A 20,924-nucleotide genomic window follows, 5' to 3' on the forward strand; every position below is an offset into this window, starting at 1 on the left:
ACCTATTGTGATCATTGTCCACTGGATGGTTTGAAGTGGGGAAAATGACTAACGAAGACTGTTAAAGATTTTAAGTTCCCATTACATTTAAGGACACCTGGAGAGACGTATGCAGATGTTTGTTGTTTGGTAGTGTAGCCAGTGGTGGAAGAAGCATTCAGATCTTTCACTGAAGTAAAAGTAATACCACAATGTATGAATAATCTGATACAACTAAAAGCATTCAAAATGAATTAAAAGTACAGAAGTTCTAGCACCCAAATAAACTTACAGTAGATAAATTAAAAGTACTCATTATGTGGATTGGCCCATGTCAGCATAATGCTTATTATATGATTGGCTGTAATTATGGCTCCATACATAGCTTTAATGCTGCAGCTGGTAGGCTATTTTTTAACTGTACTGTAGCTAGTGAATTTCAAGTCTTCCTAGTTATCCACAATGATACATCATCATTTATTTGATTGTGTTTTGTATTATTAATTAGAATATCTAAAGTCAGGTGATTGTAACCAAAGAGTCAAATAAATGTAGTGAAGCAAAAAGTTAATTTCCCCACTAAAATGTGGATTCTAATGTTCTCAAGCTTTACTTATTTTACTAACTCTTCTTGTCATTTTCGTTTTTCATGATCGATAACTACCAACAATTTGTGTCTCTTTTAGAACTTTGTTTCTTCAAATTCATTACTTTGATACATTTAAAAACTTGTTTTTTTTTTATACTTCACAATTCCCCAGATGTATATTGTGACCCTTTGGTGGGGCCTGGCCTTTAGGTTGGGAACCACTGGATTAAACTAACAAACTCTATATAACGTAGCTAAAACTAGCTGCACCTGGATCAGCTACAACAGTTCAATAACAATAACAATTTAATAATGAGCACAACCAAATAATATAATATCTTGTTATTAAGTACTTTCACATTTTATACTTTAAGTGTATTTGGCAGATACTATTCATGTTCTTTTCTTTCCACTTTTGAATGCACTTGTAATGTTTGTTGCATTGGTACTTTCACCTAAATTAAGGTTTTGAGTACTTATTCCTACACTGTACTGTAGTGCATATACAATAGGTGTGTGATTTACCTTTCTATAAAATATAGAACATACAGACTCAAACTATTTGAAAAAAGACATTTATTGCTACATTATCATTTCGACACATGCCTGTAGGCTACTTCCAACTGTACACATACTGTATATGTTATGATAGGAGTATTACAGATTCGTTTTTGATAATTATTTATTATTTGTTCAGCAGAGTTATAAGCAAAGAAGACATCAATTATTCTGTAATACTGTATTGCTGAGAGCATGACATGTGGCTACATCTAGTAAAACTGCACAAAAAAGGTTTTTGCTGTGTAAAAGTAAATAGAGAAATTATGAAAATCACAATATTTGTATAAAAGATAAGTTACATAACTTAGATAAAAATGTAATGTTCTGTGAAAAACTTAAACATGCAAAGAGCTTCGAATACGTCTGAAGAAGAATAATTACACTGGGAAGAGGATGGATTCTGTCCACCAGTGTATCATGAAGTGTAATCCTGTTAACAGTGCTATAACACCAATTTGTAACAAACATACAGATAACAGATGATGCCCACGTGTTAAAAGAACATTCTCGGAGATCTGTTCATTCACAGAATGGTCAAACTCCTGCAATACTCACACAAACACAAAAGCTCACACACTTACTCACACACACACACAGCACAGGACAAATGAAATCCGTTGTCTGAACACACAGATGTGGGAATGTCGGTCCTCTGAGCTCGGTGGAAATCACGAGTGCACGTGGTGAATAAGTGATATGCTGTAAAAATCTGTCCGAAAGTTATCCGGCTCTGCCAAAAAAAATCAAAACTGCAGATGACCCCTCGTAACTACTGGGTTTCATCCTTTCAGATATATTGAAAACAGACAGATAATCAATAAATGTACAAAATATGTACAAAACATCTGCAGCTTACAATGCATTTGTCTGTTACAAGTAAAGTTTAGGCACAAAGTTAGACTGATGATTGTTTAACGGAGAGAGGTCGACCTCCGAATTCAGAAGAAATGCTGGACCTCCAAAACAGCTGGATGTTTCCTGGGATGCTCTCCACTCAACATCTGAGACACAGAGATAATGACAAAATTACACCTTTTATACAAACATTATTAATGAGTTCTTTCCAAATATGGTTTGGTAGCGTTACCATTTGGTCAACGACAGTATTAAAAACATAACATGCATGAAAGTTTATCACAGATGTATGTATACGTGTAACTGTGTAAGTTGATGTTATCTACTTTATGCTGGATTTGATGCAGTTGTTCAGATCAATAATCAGAGGTGGCCCATGGGGTTCGCTGCGACTGTCGCACTGGGATTGAAAGCGAGATGCATGGACTGTGGATCGGTCATGAGTGCAGACGCCTTCTCTTCCTCTCTCCTCCGCAGACACGCTGCCTTCGGGTTCAGGTTCCTCTCTGTGGGATTCAACAGACAAGGCGTTAGCGTTTGACTCCATTTTAAAAACAGAAGCTGAAGATGCGTGGATATTATTCATTTCCATCCTCTCTGTAGTGCAAATTCAGGACTTTTAGCTCCGGGGAAACTCTTTGAAAAATACTTTGATGAATTCTGCATTGGCTGTTGACCTTTCAGTCATTAAAGCTCTCAGTGTATCACCAATTATTGTGACAAACGGCTGTCATGGTGGCTTTAAACTTGTTGTAATCAATATTTGTATATATCAAGTTGATTACGTGTGTATCTCTCGGTGAGAAACCCCCGCACAATGTTCACCAGACTGCTGTTCTTCTACCGTCATGTGGAGCGTTTTAGCATCTTTCAGCTCATTGTTTCTGATCTTGTAATGTTTTTGGTTCATTCTCTCAGCGCTCATCAGCGTAGCTTTTAGAGCTAAACAGAGAGTGAAAATTAATTCTACGAACTACGACTCCAGCATAGTATTACAAAAGGTTTCAAGATTAGCGATGCTGTTTACACTAAATTCCTTGATCTATGTTTGTTCTGTAACTTAAGAATAGTAACGATTGAGGTGGCAGAAGTGAAAACGAGCCATCAATCAATTAGCAATTAGTTGTGTTGTGGTTTCAGAATGATGAGAACAATTAGATACAAAATGGAAAACTATCGCAAACTATCATGTTTTTCCCAAATTAAGGACAGATTTTTAGGCATTCTTAGGCTTGAAAAATAGTGCATACAAAAATATCCCTGGAGCAGAGGGTTGATAAGATTAATCAGAAATATGACCCCAAATAAATGACAATGATGCCCAATGTCTGCTAATTGTAGAAAAAGTCAACTGAATTGACCTAAATGTCTGGATAAACTGCAGCTAAAACATGTTTAGAGTCTATAACCAGCTGGTTAATCTGCTACACTGACTCCCAGCCCCTTGTTGTATGTCTCTATCTTATTGTCTCGCTCTCCTTTACTCATTTGACTTCACAGGCTCCATCTGAAGAAACCACCGACCTCTGACTTGTTGTTCCAGGTTGAGGATCACTGACACGGCCTGGTGCAGCACCAGCAGCTTGGTCTGGGGCTTCTCACTCTTCAGGTGCACCTCACACATGTGCCCCAGCTCCTTGAAGGCCTCGTTGATGTCCCGCACACGCAGACGTTCGCGGGAGTTGTTGGCCATCCTCCTGCCGCGCTCGCGCTCGACCTTCTGCTCCGGACTCAGATCTTCATCCCCATCCTCGTGGATACTACAACACCAACGGGACAGACATGAGAAGACACTGGTAAGGATGCTCACTGGTCTATTGTGTGATTCTTTTTAAACATTCATGTTTTTAAAGTTGATATTCAAGCTTAAGTGGATCTAAGAGCTTCAGTGGGTCACGCATAAGAACAGTTATACTGTGGATCTCTCTGCCCTCTGCTGGTCACTGAGCTAACCTCATGTTGTTGAGTGTCCTCAGGTTATCTGATATATCTTCGTTTGTTCTGTGAAAAGGGCTTATATGTATTGACAATCTCATGTGATCCGGCGAATAATTAATTTACAAAAGTATTTCTTTTTGAAAATCATGTTTTTGAGATGATCCTTTCTCAGTCCAGCACCACTGATGGTCAAGAGATGCACTCCCGTTTTAAAGACATCGTTTTATTTTGAATCATTGTCTCGTTGCTGGAGGATTGTCCTCATATGTCGACATCGATTTCCCTCAACAATAGATCTGATGTCCTGTAGTGACCTCTGAAACTCGAGACACCAGAACGAACACTCAGAATTCAACTGTGAGGCTCTCAAGATGTTCAATCTGGTTTCAAATCACTGGCTCATTTAAAATCGAATAAAATTACATTCTCCGTCATCAATGATCACGAAATGAGCTGATGACAAAAATAGAGATGAAACAATTGTTGATTAATAGTTGAGCAACAGAATATTAATGGGCAACTAATTGTGATACAGAATTAATTGTTCAGTTAATTAATTAATAATAATAATAATAAAAAACTTTGTATGGTTGCAAGGATTTGCTGATTTTCTCAGTTTTATATATTTGTAATTGAATGAATATATTTTTGCGGGATTGAGACTGTTGGTCTGACAAAACAAGCAATGTGTTTACTCTTGAAGTTGAGCTTGTAAGCGTTTATTTTCTCTATTTAATGGTAATAAATTAGAAAAAAAATCAGAGTTGCAGCCCTTGTTACAATTATTAGTTAGTTCCACTTAGTAGGTACTCAGTCTGTTTTCTATTTTAGTCTTAATGGCTACCATGGACAGTGGTAGGATACAGTGGTAGGATACTAAAAATATAACCCCACTACCAAGAATACACCTTCCTAACATTGATGTCTCTCCTGTTTCCTGGCAGCACCTCTTTTCCCCTCATTTAATTCACTGTAACATGAAGAAGAAAGATGAGGCAGAACTAAATAGGCTCGTCTGGACACAGCTGCCCTTCACATCAGGGGGTCCGGCAGCGTTCTAAATTGGTGAAATAAGACGTCTCTAATTCTTGCCTTTTTACTACTTTACTGTCACAAAATACTTTCTTTCTAATTCATTTGTTTGCCATTGTAGATTATTACTCATGCACACAACACTTTTTTCAGCACAATGAGTCCACAACAGATTCAGCAGCTTCTCATTTTTATATATATATATATATATATATATATATATATATATATATATATACATATCGTTAGCAGGTAAGTGGGACTGTGTACCTGTTACTTCCACTGTTTTCTCCTTGTGTTTTGAGTTCGCTCTCATCATCTGATCTCTGGCTGTCAGAGCTGTGACTGGTGTGCATCATCTCTTCCCTTTCCCTGCTTTCCATCTTCAGCTCCAGATTATTCTGAACTCCAAGACCTCCTGTAGGAGATCCCACAAAGTTATAAAAAAAAAAAAATATATATATATACTGTATATATTAAAGATGTAAGAGCTCTTCAGTATTTATGGCTCAAAGGTTCAAAAGTTCAGCTGTAGGAGGTGAGATTGGCAGCAGCCTCTACCTCCACTTTGCATGGGCTGAAGCGGGGTCCTCTGTCTGGCTGAGTACGGATGGCCATTTTGTATGTGACTCTGGAAGGCTGAGTGGTTGTTGTTCATATTGACAGCTTCAACCTTTACGACAAACAAAGAAAGGGATGAGATAAGGGAAATATTCATGTGTTCATGAGACAGCAAGCCTGGCTCAGTCACATACTTTAGGCTTTATACAACTTTTAGATCCAACCAATGGCAAAGAAGTCACAAAACCAACAGCTGCCTCCTTGTTTCCGGGTAGATCTCCCGCTCTATAGAATTCATTTAATCTCAGACAATCTTAATCCTTCCCTTAAAACTACTGAATACTCTCTACACATACCATTAATTCTCTTCAGGAATGACGATTCACTTCTAACAGACACATCATTTGGAAAAATAAAAGTGAGTGAATTTAATACCCCCAAAAGGATTAGACTTAAAAAAAAAACATTCCCCTGCATATGCTTCCACTCCAGCTGCGTCAAAATCCCCTGGTCTGCTGAAAACATACTGGAATGTGAATTTTTACGACGCAAGTGACCCTCATCACCCCACTGTGGAATTAGAGTCCGCACATAGCTCTCCACACAAGGGCAACGCGTCACAGCCCTCTCCCATTGTGCTCAGTTTCCTATTCCAAGGACAACAACCTTTATATGAGGAAAACATGCAGACATAGCGGGTGGAAAATTCCTGTAACTGAACACCAGCACACACAACCATGGGGTTTCCATACACTCTGCCCTCTCCTTCCTTAGAAACTTCAAAGAAATGGTTGTTTAATGTTTACCATGGCTGAAGGGTGGCAGGGGAGCAGCAGAGTGCTGGCAGATCCCAGGTGGCCGTGGAGGTTCTGGTTTAGCAGGCCGTGGATGTCAGAGGGCAGGCCGGCTGTGGGGCCCACAGCGTGGTTCCTCAGGACGTGGATCACATCGTCCAGTCTGTCCAGTCGGTCCTCCACCTGAGACTGCAAACGCCAAGACGCAAAAGGTTGTTGGTGGTGTTTGCCAATCGGGATACAGTTTATATATTCTGAGTTCAATAAAGATGGGACCTTTTTGTTTTGCCACATTTGAGCTCTAAATTCATTCTTTAAAACAAAGAAAAGGCTGTTTTTTGTGCTCAGTTGTGACAAAAACAGTGAAGTAAGTCACAAAGTAACAAAGAAAGGTATGTTTTAGTTTGAATGATAGAAACCTCAGGGAAATAGTTCATTCTTTTTGGGAACTAGCGTTATTCACATTCTTGCCTAGAGCTATCTGACAAAATTGATATCATATGTACGTTAAATATGAAGCTACAGCCAGCAGCATGTTAGCTTAACGTAGCATTAAGACTGGAACCAGCTAGACTGGCTCTATTTCTTGCCCAGGTGCAGTGACTTCCTGGTCTTTTATCAACAGACTGTATCTGATTACTTTTCTCAGTTTGCCCTCATTTGTTGCCATTTGAAGTCTCTTCTGGATGTAATTATTTTTGAACATGGTATTCTCACTGGTTTATTAAGCAAACATTTTTACTATAATTATTGTTGATATTATTGTTGTATTGGTATTTTCATAATATCATACATTTTTCCAGGTATGTGAACCTACCAGTGCATTTATTAATTATACTGTTAATTATTGGTTTTAATATACTTAAATATATATATATTCTAGGTATTATATATGGAATATATTATCCTTCTCAGTCTTCATTATATTTGCCGCAATGCTTATAAATATATATATATATGCTCTCTATAGGACACAATAATAATTAAATCTTAGACTTCAGGCACGTATCAAATTAGATCTTTACCAATGATATCAGTGAAGACTCATAGTGCGGTGACACTGGTGCCTGAACTGAACTCCGGTGCCACATGTTGGTACCTGAGAGGAAGAAAACAACCATATTAGACCATAAAAGGGTTGAAAAACACAGAATGTACAGACATACTATTTCACTCTGGGCAGCAGCGATACAGCAGCACGTGTTACTCCAGTTTACCTGCATGTTCAGCTGCGTTCTGCAGCGGGGACGGAGACCTCGCTGGTGTAGATGAGCTGGAGGGGAAGCTGCTGCTGGTGTGATCGGGGGAATAAATCTGGCAGCAGACAGCGAGAGAGAGAAGGAGGAGGGGGGGAGGGGGAGTCGGGCATGGATCATTTTGAAAGCACAACTTGTCATTTCTGCGTGAGGTTTTACAGCTGCTGCCACGGCCTTTGGAGCAGGCTCGTAACATGAACTAAACTCATCAATTCTGGTCATTTTACTAGTCAGCAGGCAATAAAAAGTCCAGCAGCAGGAGCTTAGCCCTTCGTTATTATGCACTGGTCTGTTACAGGCAGGGACAAAGCACTATTTTCCTTTTGCATTATAACACTGGGGCTCTCAGGGCTTGGTCTGACGCTCTGGTCTGACTGTTTGAACAAAACACGGCATAGATGAGCCGTTCTAATTGGATTGAGGTGGTGCATACTTACAGAGGCCAGGGCTTTGCCCAAGGTATCGCCTGTCTGTGACTCTCCTGACACATGTCCCTCGGTCCCTGAGACTGAAGGGAAAACACCCATAGTAAAGGATCACAATAGACAGCAGACAAACTTGAGTTTAAACAAGCACTGACGATTATTTTCTCCATTTCCTCACCTGTTGAATTCTCTGAGGTGTTGACTGGCGGAGTGCGTGACGCTGTATTGTTGCGGTGAAAAGTGGACATTGGTGGCAGACCCCTGTTCATGTCAGCAGCCATCACTGACTGTGGGGAGTAGTCCTGAACAGCAAGCAGACACACACTATTATTATCAGCCGGGGTGAAAAGGGCGCTGTGCTGTCAACATCCAAGGTCCTGGAGGTAAATCTCACCAGGTGACTGTGTTGTTGTGGCTGCAGGCTGCTGTAGCTCCCCGGGTGTGTTTGGTGGTTTGTGGCTGCTCCCAACGCACCTTCATAGCCCTGCTGGTTCAGCCCATTTACTGCGTTCCAGATGTCAGGCGAGTTGCTCATCCCCTCTAAAATAGGTAGCAATATGTTACAGCCTGCACTGGAACAGCATCTCAAGCAGCCAGTCAAGTCATGAAGCTCGATGGAAACAATGAAGCCCTGTCGGTCAGTCAGTACAAACATCCATGTCCCCCTAAGGATGAATTTTATTTGTCTTCACCCACTGAGTCATTATACTCATATAACCGATGATTATTTACCCAAAATCTCATTGTGTAAATATTTAGGATTTTTTTGAGCTCACCAAAGAAGGTGCTTGCAAACACATTGCTGAGGGCCTTGTTGGACAGATGTGAAGATGAGTTCTGGTTGAGGTCGTCATTAGCGGGAGACTGCCCATACACCTAAAGAGAAGACAGTATTTAAGGCTTTGTTGACTGAACCATAACATAATGTACACAAACAATTATTTTCTACGTGTCTGGAAGATATCTTACTGGCACAACCGCGTGAATACTGTGAGTGTGAGCTGAAGCAACAGTATTATAAAAACAAAGCAGAGAGCTGATGCACACTTAAAGCTATTGCGATAATCCATAAGCTGCAGATCCCTGCACCTCCTCATCCGGATTTAGGAACCATTCACCATGAGAAATCCCTGCCCTAATCATGATCAGGTTCGGCTGGCTTCAGAAGACTGGGATACAATTCCCTCCCAAATATAAATTAAATTACAGGCCTTCTCACACTTTGTCCTCAGAACGAAACCAAACAGTGAGCTGAGTGTCTCCCTAATGATGCCCTTCTGGAGGAAACAAAATATTGTAAATAGCAAATAGATCTAAGGATGTACCTAAAGATACCATTGGTTTTAACTGTAAAGCACAAGGCCAGAAAACCGCACACAAAACACACCAACACATGCTCACTCACTCAAACACACCAAGAGGTCTGGGCTGCACCTGCACCTCCCTCGATTGCTTTGATGTGCCCCAGGAAATGAAAATAAACCTCCCTGCACAGCATCAATGGGGTGTCAGTTACCCGGACGACAAGTTCTGTAAAGCAGGCTATTAAAGACTCTCTTGAGTATGCTTGTGCAAGCACACTCACACGCACACACAAAGACACACTCACACACAAAGACACACACTCTTAAGCCCACACACACACACACACACACACACACACACACACACACACAGCCGTGACCCTGGCTGGCAGGAGTCCCATGGTGATTGTGGGCTAGGCCAAACAGAGGAGCCCCTGCCGACACTGGGCCCGTCTAAGCCGCCATGGGCAGCATATGGTGGAGGATAAAGCCAATTGTCCTCCTTACCATCAGCATAGCAGGCGACCCGTGAATAATGGTCACACCCCCGCCCCAGCACGCCCTCTCTGGCCCCCGCTGGAGAGGGGCCGTTACCATGTCATCTTCTTTTAACATAGCATTGATTTAGGAGCCATAAATCACTGCATCACAAATGATGAGGGACTCTTTTTACCAAATAGAAAGCACAATTAATAGAGGCTTGAAATACGATAAAACCTTCATATTTGTTTGGACCACTCATTTTTAACATGAGGCCTTTTTGACAACCTATTAAATGCATTTTAAAAGTTATTTTAATCTGGAAATATGTAATGTATGTGACAAACAGCTACACTGTTTCCCCATTGTAAATGCACAGAGCATTACCATGCTAGATGAGTGAAATAACAACTTGCTATTCAGGGCCTATGCTGTGCTCCACCATGGCCAACTCCAGCCACATGCAACCAATTTTCTGCCTCTGTGATCCACGATGTCTGGATATGGTTAGTCTCTCAGAGATCAAAGCTGCCTTTGATAATGGCAGCAGTGGTGGAGGGACCGCACCGCTCCAACATAGCGGGGTTTAAATCAAATGGAAATAGCAGCAATCTGCTTCATGTCAAGATGTGTTCTGCTGCTAGGCTTGACTACACGGTGCTTAGAGAACAGGAAGCACGAGTCTCCCCGGTGCATTTTAACACAAGTTTGTTCAAAACCACAAGTGAGAGAGGTGTTACTGAATGATAAGATTATTCTAGGTGCCTTTCATGCTTCAAGTATTGGGATTTGTGAGTAATCCCAATTTTAATTGTCATGAAATGGCATTCTTATGTGGATTAAAAGCTATTAAATATAACCTAACACACAAGTGACCAATGGGCATCCTAGAGATGTTTACCTTACAGTGTTACACAAACTCTTGTCCTGAATTAACTCTGGCAAGTTGCAACCGCTGAACTTTAAACAAGAATAAGCTTCATACCATGTGCTCAACTCCTGAAGGAAGTGACAATGGCACATTCAGCACAAATCATTGACATGACCACATCAAAACCTCTCTCCCACTGTTTCCCACTCTCTCTCTATCAGACACACACACACACACACACACACACACAAACGGAGAAAGATACACACACATGCAAACCAGATAGATGAAACAACCTTATAGCCCAACAAATGTTCTGTGCAGACGACGAAACATCCCCACTCATTCTGAAATGCCTCATTAAAAGGTGTATATGCTGAATGAGTTATAACATGTTGGGTGCCAGTTAAAGAGCATTCTCTTCAGCCACTATAAACAAATACAGATGAAAACCTGTGTTTCACTGTTCAAGTCCACAAACAAGCAGAACATCGGAGAAGACCATTAAAGAGTGCAACAGCCTCGTCCACACTGTGCCATTTATCCTCTGAAAGAATAAGACAGAAACATGCGTAAGAATTGTACTCACTGGTTTCATGTTGTAGCAATACATCAGAGAGTTGTTGGCTGTGCCGGAGGCAGGATGAGCACAATACATAACTCCGTCTGGTTCAGTGCAAGGCTCTCAATGCAGTCCACAAGCAGCTCGTCTGTCCGTATCTTTACTCATGTGTATGTAGTCCACATGCACTCCTTCCCCTAACCTACCCCTGCTGGTCATGTAGCTACCCGCAGACAACTTATGCAAATAAGGGCCGGACCATTGCAGGAATCAGAGAGGGGTGGCCAAATGGTTGATGCGATTACTGTACTTACAAGCTTGTGCCACAATATTCTAAGCAGTGTTTTTTATTTTATCAAAAATCAAAAGAATAAACAAAGCCGGGTTGTAGTTTTTAGTGTTTAATATGTGTTGGCTATTAAGGAATCTGTTTGTGGGAAATGGCATAAAGAAAATATGTTGTTATAATCAGGGAATTCCCCCCACCCACTCATGATCAAACACCTTGACCACACCAGATAAAAGAAGAGGAGGAAAAAAAAAAGCCATCAGCAGTGTGTGTGTGTGTGTGTGTGTGTGTGTTGTTCAGCTGTCATCCTCCTTCTACGACTCCCTATGTTGGTGTAAAATCCTATGCGTGTAAGCTTAGAAAAACCCTGTAAGCAGTGATGATGCCATGAAGATTATCTCCTGTTAGACAGGTAGAGGTTTCCAGTAAACAGAGGCTAACACGCCCCAGTCTGACCTACATGCACAAATAGATCCAAATCTTTAGTTTGTAGGCACGTGTGGCGTGCTGACCTCCTCCAGCAGCCGGGTTAAAAGTTATTTTTACTGTAGCCTGTCTGGCTGATGTTGATCCTGTTCATGTAAAACACTGTCAGACTTCCTGTGTGAGATTAAATCCACTGTCAGTGACCTACTGCATGTGCAAACAAACCCCTCGGACTTCAGAAAACTCTCATTAGGAAGTGAACCGCCTGAACTGCTCATGTTTAAATACTAGACGCTGTGTAAACAGTACAAGAGGCTGGCCTGCTGTATTTCGTGCAGTATTCAACGTGTTACATAAATACGGTTCGCCAGAGAGGAAAAAACAACACACTGCAGTTGGCGTGATGCTCAGACCTGCAGTGTACCACACTTTCCTGGCAAGGCTTTTAGTCCTAGAGAGACCTCACAAGAATCCAATCAAATCATTCCCACTGAGACAGCAGCACAGTCTTTATCGTGACCCTCCAGTGTTTACACTGAAGCCACATGACTGTGTCAATGTGGAATACTTCCTTAATACCTATTTCAGTTTAAGTCTTTCACCAAATGTATGCTGTGGTTTCCCAGGGTTTTACACTATATGCATACTGGGTGTAGCTTAAAAATAGCCAGCCTATATTTCTAGAAAATTAAAGCACTGATATTGTTAATGAAAATATCCATCCCTAAATGATAAGACTATTTAAGCAGCAGGGCCGTGATAAGGAGACCAGTGTTTACTGGGGGGAAGAAACGGAGAGCAAACTAATCTAAGAGCAGAAAGAACGACCTATTGTCTGCTGCTTTAAATATATCTGAAGGTGAGCTGCAGTCCACTCAGCTTCCTTAAAGTCAAAGTATAATCCCGACTATCCATGCTGGCGTTAACTGGGTTAGCAGGTCACGCTCTTCATCTTCATCAGAACAACCATTCGTGGGCATTTCCTTCTTCTTCTGGTAATAGTGTCCGTCCTAAGATTCATTTTTTTCCCTTAAGTTAGGATGGATGATATTAAAAGGAAATGATCTTAATGCAGGTGTCTTGAATGAATAACAACATTGAGGACTTATAGAAGTAATAGTGTTTCAGGAACACCAGTGGCTACTGAATGACCTTTTCCTCTGACAGAGATCAGTTCTCCTATCTGACACACTAAGTATGCAGAACACACACACACACACATCTTAGGTAAATGATCCAAGAGCAAATATATGCAGTCCCCTAACCCTGAACTTTGCATCAATCTTAGTTAATTGCAGTCTTGTCAGGAGTGTGATTATTCAAACAGGTAATGCAAATGTTAATGAGTTCAAATTTGCATATCTTTATTTTCCCATGGTTGAAATGTCATTGGTTATGACGCTCTACAATGAAGAATGTCACCGCTGATGGCCCCCTGATATGTTGTCGGCCATTAAGAGGCCAAAAAAGAGCAACTGAAGGGGATGGAGGAGACATAAATGAGGAGCCGGGCTCAAAATACAAGGAAGGAAATGGAGACTTTTTCATGTCAACAACTAAAAACACATGCAGGCAGTCACGTCATCATAGCAGCCCACGGTTATCAAAATTCATTTTATTTGCAGAATATATTAGTGAGTGGCATAAAATCTGATTCTGTTGTATTTTGATGTGGCTAACCAATGAGAACAAAAAGAAAACAGCTACCCCCTTGTGTCTGAAGTCATGGTTGTCCTTTTACTGTAAGATATGCTCTTGTGCATCCTACGCCTGCAACACACATTTTCAGTGTTGCAGGCATATTGCTTATCGTCATGCGCCTGATTTGACATGGCTTAAATAACTATCTTCCTGCCAGTGATTGGCATTCACACAAGAAGGGGTGAGTGGGACTGGGGAGCAGATGGTGACATTCCACATGACCAAACTGATCAATCAGCATGCTGGGACGCAGGTGCAGCACAGGCGGGCAACACCACACCATCTATTTCACCATCTACGGGGCACAAACACATGGGCACCAATCGTGGCACCCTCAGGGTCTGCATGCATGCTCCTGTGTCCTGCTGTGCCAAGGTTGATGACATCAGAATTTCCCATCCGCTCTTCCACAGGATGCCAAGAAAATGGGGGAGAAGAAAAAAACAACGGCGCCGTATAAAGTCTGCAACAACAGCCCGGCCTGGGATAGGTTGTGTGAGTGACGTCAAAGCCAGGGACTCCCATATTTCACCCTGGTACTGAATAGATGAACCAAAAGGAAGCGTGGACAAAAGTGCCTCTACATTTTGGAATTAGCTGTGCTATTTTTGGGATGTGACAACAGTATTTGAGTATTTTATTTTTATTATTCATTAATCTGCAGGTTGTTTTTTCAGTTAATCAATACAAAAATTGTCTGTTGAAAAATAAAATTAAAAAATACTGTTATCATTTACCAGCAGCCAAGTTGATGTATTCAAATTGGTTTGTTGGCCGAATAAGCACATCCTTATATTTTAACAGCTGGAACAATAAAATGTTTGCCAATTTTCCTGAAGACATGATTCAAACAATTTATCTGTAGTAACCAATTCATGTTCTTTTAAGGGACGATTTATCGACTCATCCTTTCAGCTCTAGTTTCTTTCCGATCAAGTTAAACAGCAAATTCTTTGGGTGAGCACTTGAGTACTTGAAGTAGAAGGTTACCATCAGAAGTGCTGATTGTACCAGACAAATAGAAATAGGTTGGTTTACACTAACCATATGGTTTTCTTGCAGTATTTAGTTTCTTCTGAAGCAGTTCAAACAGAAAATATCTTTAAATATTCTCCTTTAGAGGACATGCAGAATGTTGAAAGATATTTTCTGCTTGAACTGCGTGTTGGCTGTGGTGTTTGATACCTGCTGGCGTGACTCGCTACACTCAGGATCTCCTGCATCTTCGGGATAAGACCCGAGCACGGCAAGCTGATCTTATAGTCTGGCCTGAGTCCTGGGAGAAGTGGGGGTTGTAAGAGGATTGGAGCAGCCATGGCTGCCTGGTGCACGTGAGAGCCAGACTCACCAACCTCTGCACCACGGTGACCTCGCTGTCCCACATTCACCACAGTAAAACAAACAAATACGTCGTGTTTGAGAACACGTGTTTAAGTGTGATAACATGTACTGTGTATTTTGAACTGCAATATACAGCAAAAGGTACATAATATTAGCTGTAAAATAAAATCTAACGTTGATTATTGCAGACTGGATGGTTCTTGTCAGCTTTGTCTTTATATATTTATTCGTATACAATATGTGTTGTTCTATTTTAGTTATATTTGAGTCGTTTTCCCTGCACGTGTTTGTTAAATATGGCGCAGCATAATGTGAAATAATTCCTCTAAAAGGTAATATTTTGTGTAAAAAAACGTAAGTCGACACATGACTATGAACTAAGAAAGCTACATTGAGGAGATGTTGTAAATTGGTCAGAAAAATGGCAGCAACTTTGTAAGAGTGTTGTGTAAATCTCAACATTCGGAAGAATGAGCAAGGGCAAAGACTGCTGAGATGAGACCTTCCAGCCCAAATCAGTAGTGACAGGAGATTGACAGTGAAATAAATCAGTCCAGAATAGCCAGCAACCGAAGGTCAAAAATAGAGTGAGAAAACAATGACGAACAAGGAAACAACATTTTCTTGAGATTTAGATGAAGTGTCACTGTTCCACACCTCCGGTGTTGCTAACAAGCCAGCAAATGATGAGGCTTGAGGGATGCGAGTGTGTGCGCGCGTGTGTGTGTGTGTGTGTGTGTGTGTGTGTGTGTGTGTGTGTGTGTGTGTGTGTGTGTGTGTGTGTGTGTGTGTGTGTGTGTGTGTGTGTGAGAGAGATTATGGAGAGAAGAAGAAATTGTCAAGAATATCTAAATGTTGAAGCAAAGACTGATTTGATTCAGTTACATCAGCAGTAATAAAATAGACATTTTGGTGATCCGATCCTAGTTAAAGTCTGTTATTATATGAGAAAATGTTTTAGAATTTCAGAGACGGTTCCAAAAACACCCAATGACTTTTATTGTAGTTTGCATGTGTAAAAAATATAAATTCCTGTTGGCCTTTAGTACGATCAATGAATTTTTTTCTGCTCTCCAGGAAACAGTTGTAAATCTGTTCTGCATAACATCTCTGTCTATCTCTATCTATCTCCTATTTGTTTACGATCCCCCAAAACCACAGCTGAGTTTAAGATCTAACACAAGATGTACCGTATACAGTTGAGTATGTGTCAGTATTTTTTGTCATCAACTTTCTCCTAAAATGTATGACTTTTGGGAGAAAGTATGATCACAACGCCGGTATAAAACAACACTTAACATAATCCTCTGGTCTTTTTATGTCTCAGCTAAAGAACAACACAATCAGCATAGTGAAGAATAAAGACCAGCTGTAAGATTGGGGGGCTCAGATTCTGTAAGCAACTATCAGTAATTCATTTTCATGCATTTTATTTAAAAGATTCATTCATATGAAGCACATCAACCTGCATAACTATACAGGGTTTTGGAAACAAACCCATTATCCGATCATTAACCTATACACGTTAATGAATTCTGAAAATAATGTCCTCGTTCACACATTAAAAAGCTTTCTGAAACTCTAAAAAGCTGCACAGTGGATGTCCCCGCTTGTGTTCTAGCATTAGTTGTAGATAGATTGGCCAGATGTTTCAGAATAATGCAAAAGTTTATTGGAGAATATTTTAAACACACCAGTTAAAAGACTCACTCCCCAATATAAAGGGTTCTTGTGTCAATTTTTGTGAATTATGAATCAGCTTTGAAAACGGATTTGTGCCAAACAGTGGAACGATATGATGAAGATTATGCATGATGACAAAATAAACCTGGTGTAATAAGAGGCTTCGCTAGTCAGGTTTTTTCTTAATTCTAGCTCCATCATCTTCAACCTAATACTGGCATTTAAATACTGATTCCAGAAATGTATAATATATCCATATTATTTAGAAATACGGTGTCCTTGTAAGACAAAAACACACCCAAATATCACCACAAAATAAATCATGTTAAAATTTTCCAGAACACTGTTTTAATACTTCCAGTCTCCCACTTTTTTTTACAAAGCATTGTTTTAAATCTTGTGTCCTTAAAATCTTATCTTAGCGTCACTGTATACGTGTGTGTGTGTGTGTGTGTGTGTGTGTGTGTGTGTGTGTGTGTGTGTGTGTGTGGTGGGTGGGTGGGTGGGTGGGTGGGTGGGTGGGTGTGTGTGTGTGCGTGCGTGTGTGAGTCTATTGCTGTCTTGCATTATGTTTCATGACAATGGCGTCAGTGGAGTAACATTACCTGTTTCCATCAACAGATGGCGGCATAAAATAAGTCATGATGAAAGAAATCATTTAGGTCTTGTTTTTCTTGACCTGGTGGCTTCATTCTTCTGACTTTATGTTTTCATGAAGGAGATATAAAAACATCACTCATATGTTTAGTAGCTAGGTCAATACATTGAATGTATACGATTGAAACATATTGGTGGATCATTGGACCGATACACGCGCTGGTAAATGACCGGTGTACATGGTGAGGTGATATCATCCTGGCTGTTTACCCGTCATTGTCACTATCTGATCAAACAGTTTCCTGCAGGAGCGCCCCTGTCGGCTGATGGCGGAACTGCAGTACACAAACCAGCATCAAGTTAGAGGAAACACAATAAAAAACGTAAATCCCCGTCTGGATTTTAAAATTAAGACTCTCTTAAAAATAATTGAAAATGAATAATCTTTTCTATAAAATGTGCAGAATATATTTCCAGAGCCCAAGATGACATATTCAATCGACTGTTCTATTGTCCAACCAGTCCAAGTCCCAAACCCAAACATATTCAGGTAATATTCATATTTCTCACATATGAAAAGTGTTTGGCATTTTTAGTAAAGTAACTCAATTGATTAATATACTTTTAAATGAAATGAATTCAATTTTTTTATTAAATTTACAAACAGTCCTTGGTTGTCATGCACATTTAGATACTGAATTTAGTTCCAGGGGGTCCTTTTAGTTCCTGGGTTCCTGGTTGAAAAGGGCCAGTCGTCAAAGTGAGGACGTTGTGTATTATGTATATTGTGTACAGTATAAGGGGGCCTACAGTACCCCAGGTTCATTATTTGGCAGTTTGTTTCAGGTAATTCGATTATTGCAGAATAATAATATAAATTGGAAAACTCCCATAGTGGGAGGAACCAAGGCTCAGTAGGGGCCCACAGCTCATTTCCTTTTTTTGCCTGAGGGCCCCGAGGAGTTTTTTCTGGACCTGGTGCACACACTAACACCACATCACTCCGTGCAGGTTCATGATTTTTGAAGTATGTCTGAAAACAATCGTCAGGTTCCAATGTGCACATTGAAAGAGTGTTTGCTTGCTCACTGGTCATTCAAATGTCCCGTGTGATGTGCTTCCAATGTAAGTGATGGGGTGAAAACAAATCTACAGTCCTTGTGCTTCCTTGTTATAGTGTTTTTAATACGAACCCTCCCCATGTCACTATCTCTAAATAAATCCTGGAAATACAGAGAGCCTCTTAATGTCTTCAGGCAAACTTTGGATTTTGCAATTATGTTAAGAAGGGATCTTTTGCTGGCCAGTGAGTATGCACAGCAGACATGAATACAGCTTGCAAAAAGCTATTTGAATGACGTACATCTGGACATCAGATTACTATCAAAAGACACTCGTGTGAAACCTGTAAACAGTTCAAATGCTTTTATTTCGAAGGCAGAATCCCCGCGTACTTCCGGGCTTCTTGTGCGTAACTTGACGCTCGTCTGTAGCTGCTGCTGGCTGCTGCAGGCGTGCTATTTGCGGCAGCGGAGAGAGACCTCTGCGAAATGCCTTTTGTATTCCCGGGTGTTATTTTTGGTTTAATTTTGTGTTTTTGTGCGGGTCAGATCACAGTGTTCGTAGCCATGCTCTGCGGTGGATTCAGCGGGCTGTCCTAGCTGACTGAGCCGCTCCTGCAGCGGTGGGTCCGGTGCAGCGCACAGCCGGGGATGAGGCCTACTTGTTAAAGCTCCCCCACCAACCCCTCCATCGCGATGGCTGATGATCAACAACAACCTGGTCAGAAGCCTGCCTCGGGATTAGGCTCTCTTCCAGCGCTGGTGCCAGGACTCCAGGGGCCCGAGGCTAACGCGTTACAGTTCAAAATAAAGAATTCAATTTGGTAAGGAATGGAAACGATCCTCTCGAGCAGCCACACGGTCCTTTTTACCGCTAGCTGTAGCCTCATAATTAGCGTATCTAGCTGTGTGGAGTGGCAGGGGGGCTGTGTGTGTGTGCTGCACAAATGCGGCTGAAAAAACAAGTGCTCTCCGTGCAAACCGGAGACATTTAACGGAAATGCAATAGCAGCGAGGAAAGCTGTGTTGCCTGCTACCTGTTCGTGCACCGATACGACGGTAACGTCTGGTTATTTGCACGGTAGTAGCTGTAATCATTAGCATCGAGCCACAGGAGGCCATGTGATAGATGATACTAAACCCACCCAGTGGTGCTGATGACAGGTGTCAAACCAGACCGCTGCACAGAGAGACGCTCTCACTGATTTAATGCTGCTAATAACAACACGAGGTGTAGTTTATACGGTGGCCTTTGGAAACATTAAAGCAAAAATCGTTGTTTTCATCGTTGTGAGTAAAATCAACTAAATACCTTTGACATGTTATTATCTATATCCGCTCAGCTGTTTGGAAGGAATCCAAACCCCACTCACACTTTGCACACTTTATGTATTTAAAATGGATTATATGTACTTGCACAATAACACACAATGACAAGTGAAAACAGGTTTTTAGAGGATTTTTCTGCAGATTCATTTGACCTTTTTTAGAAAGTGAAATTCACCTAAGTACTCAGAGTCTCTGCTGTGCATGCATCCATCGGTGCACCCGCTTTGATGTTTTCCTTGTGAAACCTCTTGGGATGTGTCTGAAATCTCTATCACCTATATGGTGCAGTATATTTCTGTCCGCACCATATTATTTACGTCCAAATTCTGAATTTGAAATGTATAAAATATAAAGTGGCCTAAAAAAACATGACTGGCCCTTTTTTTTTTTTTTTTTTTTTTTTGGCAGAAGACATTTCCCCACGTCCCAGTAGTAAAAACACAGGTGTAGATGATAACAGCAATGGTGGCTGAATTCCATTTAGCTGCTTCGGTTTCAGGGTCCTGGTATTGTGTGGCACACTCTCATGGCTTACTAGGACACCTAAATAGAATAAAGCCATTTTCAATATTTTTATTAACTCCTGGGCTTTTACTACCATGACAAGTCATAACGTGTGATGTGGAACAAACGAGCAGCGTCCATGGCATGGATCCCACAAAGCAATTCACTGCATTTCACAGATGCTGTGGTGCGACACTACACCTGCCAATGATGACGCAAAATTATGCTAATTCATAAATGTCACAAATCTCCATTTACTTACTCTACAATAAACTAGTGAGGGTCCATTGGGAGTAGTGACACGGCATAGAACTTGATTGGCTAATTAAAATGGGGATGATTTAAAAAGGCACACGTGTGTGTGTGTGTGTGTGGTTTCACAACTGATCAACAGGGTTGTGGTCAGGGAGGAGTAGGGTTGGGTATCGTTTGGGTTTTTTCCGATACCGGTGCTAAAACGATACTTTTAAAAGGATACCGGTGCCTGAACCGATCCTTTTTTCTTCATATTGAACAATATATTAACTGTTAAAGTACACTATAAATAAATAAACACTTGGCTTCAAACTACAGCTTCAAACTTTTAAACTTCAAACTATGAACAATATATGAACTGTTAACAGTTTACCGTATACTTGAATAAATATAAATAAATACAAAACACACACACACTCTGTACACACACTACAGCTTCAAACTTCAGCAATTATTTTGCAGAAATATGAGCATATTTCGCAAAATACACCTCCTGACTTATTTTATTTTACCAGTTGGTGGCGCCAATTC

General features: G+C 40.7%; 1 protein-coding gene across 1 annotated transcript; it reads right to left on the reverse strand.

Moving 5' to 3' along the window:
• Positions 1–1,152: 1,152 nt before the first annotated feature.
• Positions 1,153–11,401, reverse strand: LOC306786171 (transcription factor 12-like). Its single transcript, XM_079280858.1, has 13 exons — positions 11,235–11,401; positions 8,767–8,866; positions 8,385–8,530; positions 8,169–8,292; positions 8,003–8,073; positions 7,527–7,623; positions 7,335–7,408; positions 6,322–6,498; positions 5,516–5,627; positions 5,225–5,372; positions 3,509–3,744; positions 2,311–2,490; positions 1,153–2,130 (listed from the first exon to the last, which is right to left on the reverse strand). The coding sequence occupies exons 1-12, from the start codon at positions 11,301–11,303 to the stop codon at positions 2,348–2,350; spliced, it is 1,497 nt and encodes a 498-aa protein (XP_079136984.1). The 5' UTR covers positions 11,304–11,401; the 3' UTR covers positions 1,153–2,130; positions 2,311–2,347.
• Between the last annotated feature and the right edge of the window lie 9,523 nt (positions 11,402–20,924).

Source organism: Melanostigma gelatinosum (assembly GCF_949748355.1).
Source record: "Melanostigma gelatinosum genome assembly, chromosome: 1".
Lineage (NCBI taxonomy): Eukaryota > Metazoa > Chordata > Actinopteri > Perciformes > Zoarcidae > Melanostigma > Melanostigma gelatinosum.

Bases quoted from the DNA above. Each gene is read 5' to 3' on its own strand.
- LOC306786171 (XM_079280858.1), bottom strand. From the start codon at position 11,303: ATGTATTGTGCTCATCCTGCCTCCGGCACAGCCAACAACTCTCTGATG. The intron at 7,624-8,002 runs GTAAGTATGCAC...GTCTGCTGCCAG, and splicing joins TGGGCAAAGCCCTGGCCTCT to ATTTATTCCCCCGATCACAC. The intron at 5,373-5,515 runs GTAGAGGCTGCT...GATCTCCTACAG, and splicing joins TCAGCCCATGCAAAGTGGAG to GAGGTCTTGGAGTTCAGAAT.